Raw genomic sequence first — 15,013 nt, 5'->3', positions numbered from 1 at the left:
TCTCCTGTAAAAAAGTGTCTCCCGTCATCGAACGGGAACCGACCGGGATTGGCTTTGTTTCTACGGGGATTTATTTGTGTGAAACACCGCGTTTCATGTAACGTACATGGTAACGTCGTCAAAGTTTATAAACTACATCAGCTGCAGTCATGAGAAATATAATTTAGCCTGTAAGTTGTTGTGAATTTGCCGTCTGTGTCAGCATTAACGCAGTCTACGATGTCTCCTGAGTGTTTCAGCAGTTTGAAATGTTAGCCTGCTAGTTCTTTTATTTAGCCTGTTAGCTGGGTCTGCTTTTATTCAGCCTGTGTAGATTTGTAAACATGGAGCAGACAGCCAGCGTTAACGCAGATCCTGCTCAAAGCTCCGACAGTAATGGTGAGTCTGTCATTTGTCAGTTGTTTATTTGAATTGACTCATAAACATACAGTACTAAAAATTCACACGTTACGTTAAGGTGAGTTGCTAATGCTCTTGTTTATCTGTTATTTACAGGTCGTTGGCGCAACTGGACTGGCTTTTGGTAAGTTTCTATTTTATAAAATCACTGACTGAAGCTGGGTTTTCCATTACACATATATTTGATCAACTCAACTGAAGATTAATTATCACATCTATATCTGAAGTGTAGAATAACTAAAGTGACAAATGGCAGTGTAAACCACTAAAGCCACTACAGCAACTGAAACGCCTCCTGCCTACCTGAACTCCCTCATTCAGGTCCACATTCCCTCCCGCCCACTACGCTCTGCCAATGGAAGGCGCCTGGTAGCACCACCACAACAGGGCCCTAAGTCACTAGCTAGACTCTTCTCTGTAGTTCCCCGGTGGTGGAACGAGTTACCAAACTCTGTTCAATATGCAGAGTCCCTCTCAATCTTTAAGAAAAGACTAAAGACCCAGCTCTTTCGCGAACAACTCTGCACTTGATGGACTGTAGGTAGAGAAAAAACAAGAAAAACAACAAATACAACAACAACAACAAAACCTGCTTCTATGCACTCTAATCATTGCCTATTGGGCCCAAACTTAAGCTTCTCGTGTTGTCTCCTGACTAGATCCCAGCTTGTGTTGTATCAGTCTCATATGTATGTTGCTTTGGATAAAAGCGTCTGCTAAATGAAAAATGTAAATGTAAATGTATCGGACATAAAGTAAAAGAAGTGCTGACTGTGAAATGACAGTCAATACTAATGAAGCTCACAGCTTCCTCATAGTGTTGCCTTATTGTTGCAGTGTAGCATGTCCATACTTCTATATTCACTCTCAGACAAACAGAAAGGTACAGAAACCCTCTGTTTGATTTATATTGAAGAAATGAAAGGTTATTTTCAACCCCTGACAACTTCAACAAAATTCTTGTTTTTCCCAAAAGTGTTTCAGATGATTTTCACCTTAAAGTGAACCTATGTGACTTGTGCTGAACTGTGGCCAGAAGTAACAAATACAGGATAAATGATGCTAAATGCTAAAATGTATTGACAGTTAACTGGCTCAGTAATGTCAGTCACACATTAATATCTATCTATAGTTAGGGAAAATGTGCAATTTCTTCTGTCAGAGGTTACATAGTGTAACTTAAAATGTTGAAATAATATTAAAGAAATATGCAGTGACATAAGGAGGGAAATGCAATTAGTCAGAAAAAGTTAGCTGGTACAATTAGAAAAATAACTACTAGCAAGCTAAAACAAAACTTTATGAGGGACTGTTGAATTTTTTTTGGTGAAAGTGCTAATTAGCGCTACATGCAGGAAAAATAGAAATGGGATTTGAATTACAACTACGTCATTAGAGCTCGGTATTGAACCTTAATACTTTTTGAGACTGAAAAAGGTCAGTAGAATCAACTATGGAGTTGTGAAAGTTACCATTCAATTCTTAGTTTATATGTTTAATTCCATTTTTCCTACTCTGATTCATATTTTAAAATGTTTTTTATTAAGGAGAAGACAACATTAAACACTGATGCACTGAGAAATTTGAAATATTAAGCTAAATTTAAAAGATTCCATATGTATACTGTATATATTACACAATACATATTATTTATTATTTCATATGTATTCTAAGTACTGTAGCAATAAAAATATGTTTTTGAAAATTGAGCTGGCAACATGATTACATAAAGCTTAACTTCAAACACTGTAGATTCTGAAATATAGGATTTAGAGCCACAGTTCTATTGGTGTTTTCTTTCAGAAAAACCTCTCAGTCTGTGGCTTAGTTGTCAAGTAATGATGTATCTGATTGTGCTTAGCCGGTATTAATGATCCCTCCCTCTGATTACCTCCTCAGGCTCCTCGGATTGTGCAACAACTTTGCTTATGTGGTAATGCTGAGCGCCGCCCATGATATCCTTAAAAAACAACAGTCAGAAAATGTCACAACATCTGTAAGAAAGCACTTTTATTTTTATATTTTGTATTTGCAGTCACATTTGTTATTGCAAAGAATTTGAAAACTATAAAACTATATCAGTATAAAGCTATAAAGCAAATGATTCATTTTCACCTGTTCCTTTCTTAAATTCTAGACTTCAACAACCACGTTTGCTGTGGACTTCCAAGGTGGAAACAGTAGCAACAGTAGCCGCTATGACTGCAATCCTGTCTCTACTGCGGTAAATGGAGATTCATTACACAACACTGGACAACCTTCAAAAACTTTTGATCGGTACTGTATATTTATATGCAAAGTGAGACTTTAAGAGAGAAACTCATCCAATCCACAAAAATAAGGGGTTGAAACACACTTACAGTATAATGTTAATATGACAACACAACATACAAACAATACAGGTGCCCACAAACACTGCTCTGTAGCAGTGGCTCCCATTCGTCTTTGTCTGACATACCCCCACATACCTATGAGATGAGCTCAAGTACCCCTTCATTGACCCCACTGGTCATATTCTAAGCTTTTTCATTTTAGTTGATTTTTAAGTAGATGTTAAGTAACATTGCACTAAAGTGGAAATTGTTACAATATTTTTTTTTAATTTGAAAAATCAATATTTAGGTCGATTTTGTTAAATTTGCATTTGTAGCTGGACCTTTAAACCATTTGTTTATTTTTTAGCGAGCTATCTCAACTGTTTATCTGATCATTTTAGTTAACTACTTAATTCACATTACATTATTTCACATTACTTTTATCCTTTTATCTAACAATTTATACCATATATCTAGAGGACATCACACTCTTTAGTGACAAACTCTCTCTGATTCTGATGGTTTCCTCTTCAGGCTGTGCTGTTAGCCGACATCCTCCCAACACTCCTCATCAAGCTGTTCGCTCCCTTTGTAATCCACAAACTGCCTTATGGGTAAGACGATGGCCATCACCGCTAACTCTCTTTATAAAAATCCTCAGTGTGGACAATTGATTTCTCTGGCTTTGACCACAGCTCACCAACATTTGATTTAAATCAGGGCCATCAGTGAAATAGAACAATGATTTCTCAGTTAATTTTCATCTCAAGGCTACAACATTTTGCAGCTTTCAGTACTCTTTAAGTGTTGGTTCACCTTAATGAGAAAAAAACATTTTCTCATTTACTTCTAGTGTTAGCTAAGCACACACACGGATAGTTTGTATGTAGTGGTTACCAAATACATGAATCTTAATTAGTTCATTTCAAATTTTGGCTAAAGCCTTTATTTTCATTAACTGCAGAGAGAACTGGGCCTTTATTTGAAACAAGTTCATGTTAGAGACAGGACTCCTTTCATATTTCTCCTGTTCCCTAGTTAATGCAAACTCAGATTCCACTCTGCTGCTTTCAGCCTCTTCTCTAGCCAAAAACAGTTCTCATTCATGTATTATTTACAGTCACTTCCACTTAACTGTTGTTGTTTTTTTTTTAAATTGCTGTTAAACCACCTTCAAAGAAACTCAACACAGGTGTTCTGTGTCTTCCAAGCAGCTCATTGTCCATAATCTCTTTGTTTTCTGGTGGGCTGTTTCACCCTAACCCTAGTATCTTAACAATGTTTGGAAAAATGAGCAGAGCCATTACAACACAATTAATGTTACTCTCTCTGAATGCTTTTTACTCAGCCTTTATTTGTTCATGCTCAAATAACCCTCAGCCATCATTTGAATACCAGTTTTTATTTGAGGATTCACAGCACACACAGACTGGTTCACTTTCACAAACGTCCCATTTGAGCAGTCGACTATTCGGCAGGCCAACAGAATTTAACTCTCTGAATGTCACTGTAAGAATTGCAACCATTTATATACATAATCTTAGTGAACATAAAGTTAAATAAAGTTGTTAATGACTGTCTGAAGTCTTCAAACCAGAAACAGCAGCAAACACTTCTTTCCAAATGATGTTCTATCAGGCCCGTGCAGCAGCTTTCTGGGGGTTTTGTCTTCAGTCTTTAGCAATACAGCATCATCATCATGGGTTACATAAGATCAGGTAGCTTTTTTTGCACAACATGATTATTGTACCTAAAGAAATTTTCCTGCCTAATTCTTGCTTTTAATTGTAGTTTCCGAGTGTTGTTCTGTGTCATCGTGGCAGCAACAAGTTTTCTCCTCGTGTCCTTCTCTTCGACTGCGTGGATGAGCATTCTAGGTAATGACCTGAAAGCTACCACAGTTACTATTATCTTTAGTTATAGCTTTTATCATTATTGGTGGTCGAGCTGCCTTTGGCGTTGGGCTTCTGATGTGTTAGATACAGCATAAAATCTCCTCGGTTTCATTTCCTGTCATCTTATCTCAGTGGTTGCAGCTGCAGTTGCTCCACAGAAATGTGATAACGTTTTAGTCTTATCATGGCTTATAAACAGAAATAGAAATATTTATCACCATGCTAAGACTAATCAGTGACCCGATGTTCAAGCTCATGTTTTAACATAAGTCTTTCTCTTAACATGCTCTTCTCAAAAGTTAAAATGAACCCTCTATGCAGTCTCGGGGCAAAAATGAGCTATAGCGGCCTATTTACAACCCTGTTGCTCCCGATCTGTGCACAGTCTATGTGTTAGTTATGAATTAGTTCGGGGTAACATGATAATGATGGTGTCACCTTAAAAGATAGGTTCACATTTTTTCAAGTCTGTCTTTAAACAACACTACATGCCCATGTGTACATTGAAAGTTGTTGGTCGTTGCAATTGTTCCTCTTGTCCATACCGGCTGTGAAGAAATCTCTTCTTAAAGGAAAAGAGATGAGGGACAAAATCCACAGTCCTTGTCCTTGGATGATACCACAGAGAGGGAATATTATACTAAATGCACAGTAACTTTGGAAGATGCCCACTTGACTTGTCAAATTTTTTTTGAAATGCATTTGTGCACAAAAATAGGACTGAGAATTTGATACATGGGCATTTGAGTATTGTTTTAAGATAGACATGAAAAAATGGGAACCTATCCTTTAAGGCTCAGTTTAGATTCTGCTTCAGTGGTGCACACAGTATTAACAAACACATTTTCAATTAATCAAATGACCATGGACCAGTTGCCACACAGTGAACCTTTAAGCCAAATCTACCTCTTTTTTTTAGCCATTTGGCTAAATCTGACACATTAACATCATATTGATGTTAATTAATGTGTTTTACATGATAAATAAATGAATAAAATAATGTAAGCCTGAGCCACCTCTGTGGCTCTGATAGGTTTATGGCCCTGGGGCAGTTGTCTGCTCTGTCTCGCTGGTAATCCAGCCTTGAGGTCGGGTCACTCAAGACAAACTGGTGTCAGGTGAGCAGACAAACAAATGACAATGCACAAAATCCCCTTTGATTTTTTCAAAAAGATGACACTGGGACCCATTCACAAAGCAAGGCAGATGAGCTCCTACGGCTCTGTTAGATACAGACTGAAAATGCTCAGTTAAAAGCAAACAGTAGAGGGTGGATGCAGAGCCGATGCAACCTCATGGTTTTTGTGAATAAATACAGTTAGGCTAAATGTGTTATTATGTTGAGAAAGGCTTATTAAAGTGTATTGTTGACATTTGTATTAAAATCACCAATAAGTAAATAGTCATCATTTTGAATGACATGATCCATGAGGAAATTGAAAGTAAAAATAGGTCCTGTGAAGTAATATTGAGGTAAAATGGCAGCATCAAAATGTGATTCTTCTTCCTTGTCAAACAAAAGGATCAGTGTGTCGTCCTGTGATTATTACTTCTCTGTACTTCATGAACAAGGTACTTCTTTCACTCAGATTACCTCTCTACCACTGTGTTTGTAGGAGTGATCTTTGCCAGTATCAGCTCTGGACTGGGAGAACTGTCCTTCCTCTCGCTCACGGTCTTCTACAGCAGGTAAACAGGAACTGTACCTACAGTAAAGTGTAAGGTAGTCTGAGTAGAAAAGGGCTCCAACAGCAGGTTATAATACAATACTGTATATAATAAACCATTTCAAAGCTTAGAAAACTTTAACTTACATGTTATAGTCTGTTAACTACACATTGCAAATACTCTGCATTGCTTATGACAATCAAGTTTTTCACTCTTAGTCCTGCCTTCCAGTCAAAGTTTTGTGTCTGTTATTGATGCAGTGTATGGAAGCTTATTTCTGCCAGGAAAGAAAAAAATAGATTCAGTTTTGGGAATGACATAAATGAAAACACTGACATTTTAGATAGTAAGTCAAAACCTTTGACTTATTTTATACTTTTCACTTAATATCTCAAAATAATGACTTAATATCTTATAATTGTGACTTACCATGAGTGTTTTTATTCTTATTATTGCTAACTTTTCATCTGTTTGTATGGACTTCCATATTGTGGTGATGGGCTGTTTAAAAACGTTGTGAAAAATCTGACAGCCTTGATTTCAGTGGTTTTTGTCACTTGACTATGAAATCTTTGATGTCCTTAAACACACCACAAAACAATCTCTCCATTCAACCACAATGCCATGTGATGATAATGTGACTGCAATTTAATCTGTTTTAAGCAAGATTCAATTTCATTTTAATACCACCCTTCCAACTGAAATCATTGGCAACAAGCTATTCCCTAACCAGTAAGGCCATATTAGACGTGCGTGCATGTATGTGTGTATCTGTGTCTCTCAGGTTCTGATGGTTTTATAATTTATTGGTCATTACATACACTATGACATGTCTTTATAAAGATATTAAATCTAGATTGATAACATTTGTTTCCCATCTGCCTCAGAGATGTACTGGGAGGCTGGGGCTCAGGTACTGGTGGTGCCGGTGTTGCTGGAGCCCTCCTCTACTCGGGCCTCACCCAAGCCGGCCTGTCACCCCAGATTACACTTCTCATCATGCTTGTGGTCCCGTTTGCTATGTTGATTAGGTAAGTAAAGAAGAATAAAGATTAAAAAAAATTCTGTAGGCAGCAAACAAACATAAACCACCTTGATAGACTTCATTCCATAAACTGACATTTCAGCACAAGCATGACTTGCTCAGAGCCATTACCTTCATGGGGAAAAAAGCAATGCCACTATTTCACACTGCAAATGCATTTCTTTGCTTATACCAACATGTCGCCTTACGCCTTGGCTTGTTTTTACCATCCAACACCAGCTATTTTGTCCTGCTGGTTCCTCCAGCTTCATTACCTCAGTGGAGAAGCAGAGAGACAGAACATGCAGCTGTGGGCTCAGAGGAGAGAGAGCGGCTGATGGAAGGATCAGAGGAAGAGGAGCAGGACAAATCAACCCAAGGTACAAACTCAGTGTAACCCGTGTTACAAATGATAAATAGATTTAATTAAAAATAGTTTGACATTAAAAAATACAATGACCAAATCCAGTAAAAGCTGAACATGTTTTGTTGGTTGGTGAGTCGGCTAATCTAACAGCAGAGTTTTATATTAGCTGCAGTTGTGCAATACATTCATTATCATCCGTAAGACTTCTTGGGCGTTAAACATTCGTGAAAATATGGTAAACCAAGCGGTCAGATAACCTTAGTCACCCAAATAGTTTTATCTTGGTTTTGTTTGAGGATGCTGTGTGTCATTCAGATATTGTATGTTAGTGTTGATAGTGATAGTATGTGGGAGGATTTGTCAGGAGAAATCAACTCTATGTACAAGTGAAAACTGATTCCCAGGTTTGATATGATGGACCTGATAAGATTTCAAAGAGCAAAAGTAGAAAAAACGAAACCTCCTAGTCCAACTTGTCCATTTCCTTCTTATCAACCACTGGCCAAACAGAAAAAAAACGACAAAATAAACATGTAGAACAAATAAATTAAATACTAACAATAATGAAACAAATAATTATAATTTATCATCATAAAAAAATACATGCAAATACGTGGCTATGATACAAAACATTTTTTTAAATACCATATGATATTAATGCCAGGTAGGCAGTTTATGTTATCTCTTGAAATGTGACAAAGTATCCCATTTTATATGTGCATATGTACACAAAGACATGCACATAAATACATTAAGATGCTCGTACACATTGCATATACAGTGACTGTGTATACATATACACAATCAAAGAGTATGCAGAGGCAGAATAGCTAACAGTTTCCAAGCTAACAGTTTCCCCTGCTTATCTTTGTGCTAAGCTAGGTTAGACTAGCTGATTATCCTGATCACCCAGATTTTAGGGTGTGCATGACATGTAAAATATGGAAAATACTTTGTTTTATTTCCAAGAGTGAGATAAAAATGTTGATATCATTCTCACGTCTTGTTAAGTATGGAGCTAGAGTCAGGATGTGGTTAGCCTAGCTTCACATAAAGACTGGAAGCAGAGTTAAACAGCTAGCCTGGCTCTGCCAAAAGTGAAAAACTGCACCTACCAACACCTCTAAATTTCACTGATTAACATGCCGAGTCATTCATTTAGTCATTTGCTTAATCTGTACATAAACAGAAATGTAAAAATTGTGGTTTTAGGGGGAGATGCATGCTGGAACCACTTGGACTACTTCATAACTGGAACTTTCTTGTTTCTTTCCAGCAGCTGGGTGCAGTGAATTTGTGCAGTGTCTCTTTACAGTGAAGTTAGCACATTTCTGCCTTTGTAGAGATGAGAACCTGTGCTCACTGATCATATCTGGGAACATGTTATAAAGCTAAGCTAGGCTAACCACATCCTTATTCCAGCTGCCTACTTAATATACAGAAAAGAGGTTATTATTGACCAGACTTCTCTCAGCGGTCATTGCATTTTTTGACTGCACACACTTTCATTTCTGCATGAAGCACTTCAGTGGCTCCAGAGGACGGTGAAAACAAAGCACTAGATCACTTATTTGGACTGATTCATATGTATGGCCTGTGTCGATCACACCACTACAACAGTTTTTTAAATGCTAGACAGATGTGATTCAGGCTGATGAGTCAAATTTATTTTTATGTAACAAGACAAAAAGTCTAAAGCAGTGTCATGTTTTTAATGACCTGTGTGTCTGATTTCTCATCTTTTCCATTTGTCATTTCCTTGTCCACTGTGCCACACTGTTTATGTGAAGGAAGTGTAATTTTAAAGTACTGCTGTTTGTTATTGAATGTCCATGTTCTCTAATTCCTCCTGAATGTAACAGAGGCCGGCAGTACTGGACCTCTCACCCTCAAAGACAAGCTGCATGTCATCAGAGTAAGTGTACTCCTAACTGAACTTCACACTAGAGTATTTTTATTGCACTTTGTCAAGTTACACTGTTCTTCATCTTAATTCTTGTGAGCAGGGCTTGCTGAAGTTTGTGTTTCCTCTGGGCCTGGTCTATTTTGCTGAATACTTCATTAACCAGGGCTTGGTAAGTTTTGTGGTGCCCTCTGGCGTCACATCCACTTCACTGCACTGTTTATCCTCTTAACAAGTAATTTGTGTGTATTTGGAGCCCAGTATATACAGCAGTGATACATATTGAGCCCAGAATAACTCAGATGTTTCCTTTTCCAGATGGAACTCCTGTATTTCCCAAAGTTTTTCCTGTCCCATGCAGAGCAGTATCGCTGGTTAGTTTTCCTTACTGGAATGTTATTCTGAAGGAATTCACTTGATTTAGAGTTTGAGGATGTAGACCTCAATCTGGTTGTTATTTGTATGTGTGCTCAGGTATCAGACGCTGTATCAGGTCGGTGTGCTCGTGTCTCGATCCTCCCTGTGCTGCGTGAAGATCAGGAAACTGTGGGCTCTCGCTTTGCTGCAGGTGAGAAATAGAGATAGGGAGTTTTTTTTTATTTTTACAAATACTTTTGCAAAATGGTCACAGCCAACATTTTTTGGTTGGATATTCCTTTAATTTCTGCACATGGCAACTGAGTTAAGGTTAAGATCATTCAACTAAAATGACTTCTCTAAGGTTGTAGAAACACTCTGCTCAAGGTTACTTTTTTAAGTCAAAAGTTATGAGCTTGATAGGTGCATATGTTAAATGTGAATTATAGTATATGTTTAAAAATGCTTGCTCTCAGCATAATTTAGTTGCCACATTACATTTAAACGCTGGAATACATAAGGTAACTGAAGTATTTTTTATTTTTTTTAGACAAACATTAACATAATAACATAGATACAGTATTTACAATGTGAATGTAGGTACATACTGGTAAAAATTGTAATGAACTGCAGTAAGCACAATTGAATTATATGGTTGTTAGAAAGGCTTGGATTTTGATGGGAATGAGAGGTTAAGAATTTATTTGCCAGTTCTTTATTTGTAGTTCTTACAGTAGTTGTATATTGTTTTACCTGATAGTCACCATTATATGGATACCATGTTAATTCTTGTCAGAACAACATGCCGCCTATTGGCTGGCGAAATTATTACCTGTAATTTTTAAAAACTTTATTTGTTGACCTGTTTGCAGATTGGCACTATTAAATGTATGCTGAATCAGCTATTAGTAGTTTCTGTACATTGGTGTACAATTAACTATCGACTACTGGATTACTTTGATACTAAAGACAATTTAAAAACGTGAAGGAAAATTCTGGAGTTATAGGGAGAGCATTTTTTTCTGTGATTTCCAAGCAGATTCATGGATGTTTATTTGCAATGCACATCAGTGCCTGTGTAGAGAATATTGTCAGTTTATTATGTAGGCAACACTTTATATTGGTAATTCATTTTACAAAGCAGGTTGGTTATATGACCCAAGCTGTTAATAAACAAACCATTAACAGTTATCAGTGTTTCCAGTGTCAAATATCCAAAGTTCTGCCGTATAGATCTTTGAACCTTTGAAACTTTGAATAGTAATTGGCACAGTGATAACCTGTAAAGAGTAGCAAAAATACACTTGAAATAGCCATGTCAGTACTGCAAACATTGCTAAAAGCTCAGGTATGTCAGGTGGTGTATCAGCACGTCAGCAGCATTTGTCAAGTGACATTTCTGTTTGGGTTCAACTTGTGACTGCTGTCTCATCTGTTTTCCACTGCAGTTAGCTTGTGACTCGCAAAAACTTGTATCAAAGTGCAGATTGCCAGACTCTGTTTTCCCATCTTCCCCTCCTCTTCTCTCTGTGCTCTACAGGTGGTGAATGCAGTGCTGCTTCTGTTCGCAGTGCGTTACCAGTTCCTGCCCAGTGCCTGGTTGGTGTTTGCTATAATCCTCTATGAGGGTCTGCTGGGTGGAGCTGCATATGTCAACACCTTCTACTTCATCAGCAAGGAGGTCAGGTCAACTGTCTGTCAGTTGGTTTGTTAATGCAAACTCAAAACGTCATCCATGTCTACCTGTAATCAGGATAATGTACATTTCCAAAGCACTAATTCCATCAGTACAGCAACAGAGTCATGTCAAAGCCACCACTCTGCTGCTCTCAGATTCAAACAGATGTATATCTATCATATGTATCTATCAACAAAAGGATTGTGATACATTTCTTTACCATATTACCAAGCCCCACAGTATGTAGGCTGCTGTTTTGTTGTAGCTGTGTTGTGTCTCAGTCCAAAGAAGTGTGTGTTCATGCCTACTTCTCTGTTTTCTCCCACAGACTGAAGACAGACAGAGGGAGTTTGCCATGGCCGCTGCCAGTGTAGGAGACAGTCTGGGTATAGCCCTGGCTGGAATGGCTGCTTTCCCTGTCCACAGATACTTCTGTTCTCTATGACCCAGCCCACACACTGACCAGTGACCACTGACGATGAATAAGCAAGACAAGTGTGTGTTCCATATGAGGAATGTTTTTTTTTAAATATTAAATGAGTTTTAGATCATCGGACTAAAGCAGACTTTACTTCTACATATAAATATTGACTGCACATGCTGTAATTAAAGCCGCACTATGCAGATTCCTGATCACCCTGAGTGAACCATCCAGAGAGAGAATCACTTACCAGTGACTAAACCTTTTCACCAACTCCCAGTGATCAACTAATGCTGATTTTTGGGATCTACATGCCGGGTCATGATGTGAGCAACCGTGATCCGAGCCCATGATCCCATGACATAAGTGATTTTCTATACAACAGGAATGGTAAAAGCTTTAATATTGTCTTACAGGTTTGCTGGTTTGCACAAACTGCACTAAATGAAAAACTGATGATGCTGTCATAAAATGCAGAGAATGCTCATAGCTTGTTTTGTAGACCAATATTAGTTGTGCACTAACCTCGGTAACAAACTGTGTTTCCTCTGGCTGCGTCACAAGAAAAGCCTTAATGTGGCTCAATTGTGAAAAACTGTTAATGGGAAGCGGCTACAGCAGGGCAGCAAATGTTCAGTTTGCATTAATTTAACACAGTAAACACAGCTGTAATAAAACTTCGGAATAGCAGATCAGTTAACAGTGAACATGTTAGTAGTAAGACAAAATGAAGAAATGCAGTATCAGATGAACAGCATGACACGTTCCTGATAAGACAGGGACAGAGACATGCATCTCATCTTCAAAAGTAGCACCTATCGCATCTTTGTCTTGTCATGCAATTTGAAGTGCTTACTATTAGCAGACAGCAAGCATGGAATGTGAACTGACCAAACAGCAGACTACATGAGTTCAGGATAAAAACTATTATTTTACTGACCCTCACTTACTGACCTCTTTTAGGATAATGTAGTCTTCATGTTTTAAAGGGTTAACCTCTGGCTGCCATTTAGTGCGACTTTAAAATTGAAGATGGTTCAGTAGAATGATTGGTACTTTAGGTCTTGGCTGACAACATAACAAACCTTATGTGATAATTACACATTTTTTAAGGTTTATTTTTATTTACTACTGATGGTTTGAGATATCTAAATTATTATAGTATTATGTCATTGTTACATGTTATGTCCTCAATACATGGACACAACCAAAGGCTCCAACTATTGCATAATGACTGTTGCGACATCATTTTAACTAACATGTAAGTAACATGCCAGTATCGCACTAAGTTGTAAATGATACATAGTTGCTTCAATGAACAGAAGAAACTCTGCATTACTAGAACAATCCTATTCATAAGTCAGAAGCTCCTCAGCCTACGACAGTGTTTTACTGTACCTTCTGAACCAGGTTGAATCAGGTTATTTCTTATCTAATGACTCTGAAATACAGTATATTAATGCTTTCGTTTTATTTTTTGCAGTGACCGACAACCAGTCGTGATTGAAAAATGCCTTTTAGGCAGAGAGGTCTTTATACGTGGATTTTTTTTATAAAGACAGTGAAAAGGTGTCACGACAAAAGATGCAAAACAATAGGAACATATTTTGGATGTGCCTGTCATCATTGTTAACATCATCAATACAGTTTGTCTTTGTTGTGTACTTTTTTTATTTGCTGCAAAAAACTAAGTAATGCAAGTAAACTTGGTTTCACATATGATTTTACAAATAATGATAATTATTACCGTTATAATGATATACTTTTTTCCTGGTGATTGTGTTCACACCCTGTTTTCTCTTATACTATCTTAAACTTTTCTCAACCGCACACCAGTATGCACATTCCTACTGAAATTGAGCTACCAACAAATTTATATAATGCTGCTACTGTACAATTGTCATAACTTTGTTATGACTCAATGATATTGTTTCTGTCTGTGCTTTTTTCCACATATTTTTACATTATTAAAATATTTCAAGGTTTACTGTTGATTTAACAGCATAAGATGTAATTGCATATTTGATTTTAATAAATTCAGGTTTTTAAGTGTTGAATGGAGGACTAAAGGTTTGGCCACAAAGCATGTAAGTAATTATCATGTAAAATAAAAAGTTTTGCCTAATTTAATGTTGAGGTATTGATTTGTCATAAATGAAGCAAAGTTGCCAATTGTTATCAGATTATGTTTATGATATATTCATGCATCAAAATATGCTATGATATAGTGAAAACATTTTTCATGTTTTTAGTTTTTATTTCAGTCATTTTTTTATTGCCTCATTTTAGAAATGTGGTTTGAAATGTGGGACAGCTGGTTTTACTAATGTGGGACAGTCATATATGTTGTTAAATTGGTGAAATATGCATTTAAGTACATTAAATGTGTAATACCAATAGTTATTCAGAGGTCTTAGGACTTATTTTTAGGCAGTTTTTAATTATATTACTACTAATATGAATACATAATATAATACATTACTATCTGCAAAAACATAATCACTGAAATGACCAAATGTGGGCATGCACTTTGGCCTTGAGTGTTACTGAGAAGTTTTTATTGTATGAAGTAAGGTGATTCAGACCTTTCAGCCTCCCAATGAGTGTCCCAGATTTCAGCCTGAACTGTCCCACTTTAGAAAATGCACATAATCTGGGACAGTTTGGAACAAGGAACACTTTTATATTTGCTATTTATATTCTGAGTGTAATATTTGCATTCTCTTTCCTGATATGATTAGAGAACACCCTGGGGATTTCAGAAGGGTATTGGGTGCGGATATAATGTATTGTCTTCATATCAAAATATATTGCTGAAGCACCAATTGCAGAAATTGTCCCACATTACTTTAATTCATCTATAGTATATTGTATCGATTGCATATTGTATTGTATCTATATATTGTATCTATTGTATACTGTATCACCTATTCCATTGTTGCACTTTCTGGGGGGCTCCAATCTAAAATCTCACCGAGGGCGCCAA

The 15,013-nt window shown here is 37.0% G+C and overlaps 1 protein-coding gene across 2 annotated transcripts; it reads left to right on the top strand.

Annotated features, from left to right (window-relative positions):
- Window positions 1-88: 88 nt before the first annotated feature.
- Window positions 89-14,152, top strand: cln3 (CLN3 lysosomal/endosomal transmembrane protein, battenin). Of its 2 annotated transcripts, XM_067616497.1 has the most exons (16): window positions 97-170; window positions 305-378; window positions 496-523; window positions 2,299-2,395; window positions 2,537-2,623; window positions 3,249-3,328; window positions 4,506-4,591; window positions 6,226-6,298; window positions 7,165-7,308; window positions 7,542-7,681; window positions 9,531-9,583; window positions 9,675-9,743; window positions 9,890-9,945; window positions 10,046-10,139; window positions 11,469-11,609; window positions 11,935-14,152. In XM_067616497.1, the coding sequence occupies exons 2-16, from the start codon at window positions 324-326 to the stop codon at window positions 12,049-12,051; spliced, it is 1,320 nt and encodes a 439-aa protein (XP_067472598.1). In that variant the 5' UTR covers window positions 97-170; window positions 305-323; the 3' UTR covers window positions 12,052-14,152. The 2 variants fall into 2 exon arrangements, with proteins under 2 accessions (XP_067472597.1, XP_067472598.1); XM_067616496.1 differs by having other exon boundaries at window positions 89-378.
- The last annotated feature ends 861 nt before the right edge of the window (window positions 14,153-15,013 follow it).

This window comes from Thunnus thynnus, chromosome 17, assembly GCF_963924715.1.
Source record: "Thunnus thynnus chromosome 17, fThuThy2.1, whole genome shotgun sequence".
Lineage (NCBI taxonomy): Eukaryota > Metazoa > Chordata > Actinopteri > Scombriformes > Scombridae > Thunnus > Thunnus thynnus.
The sequence above is the reverse complement of the archived record's forward strand: the minus strand, read 5'-3'. Positions and strand labels throughout refer to the sequence as shown.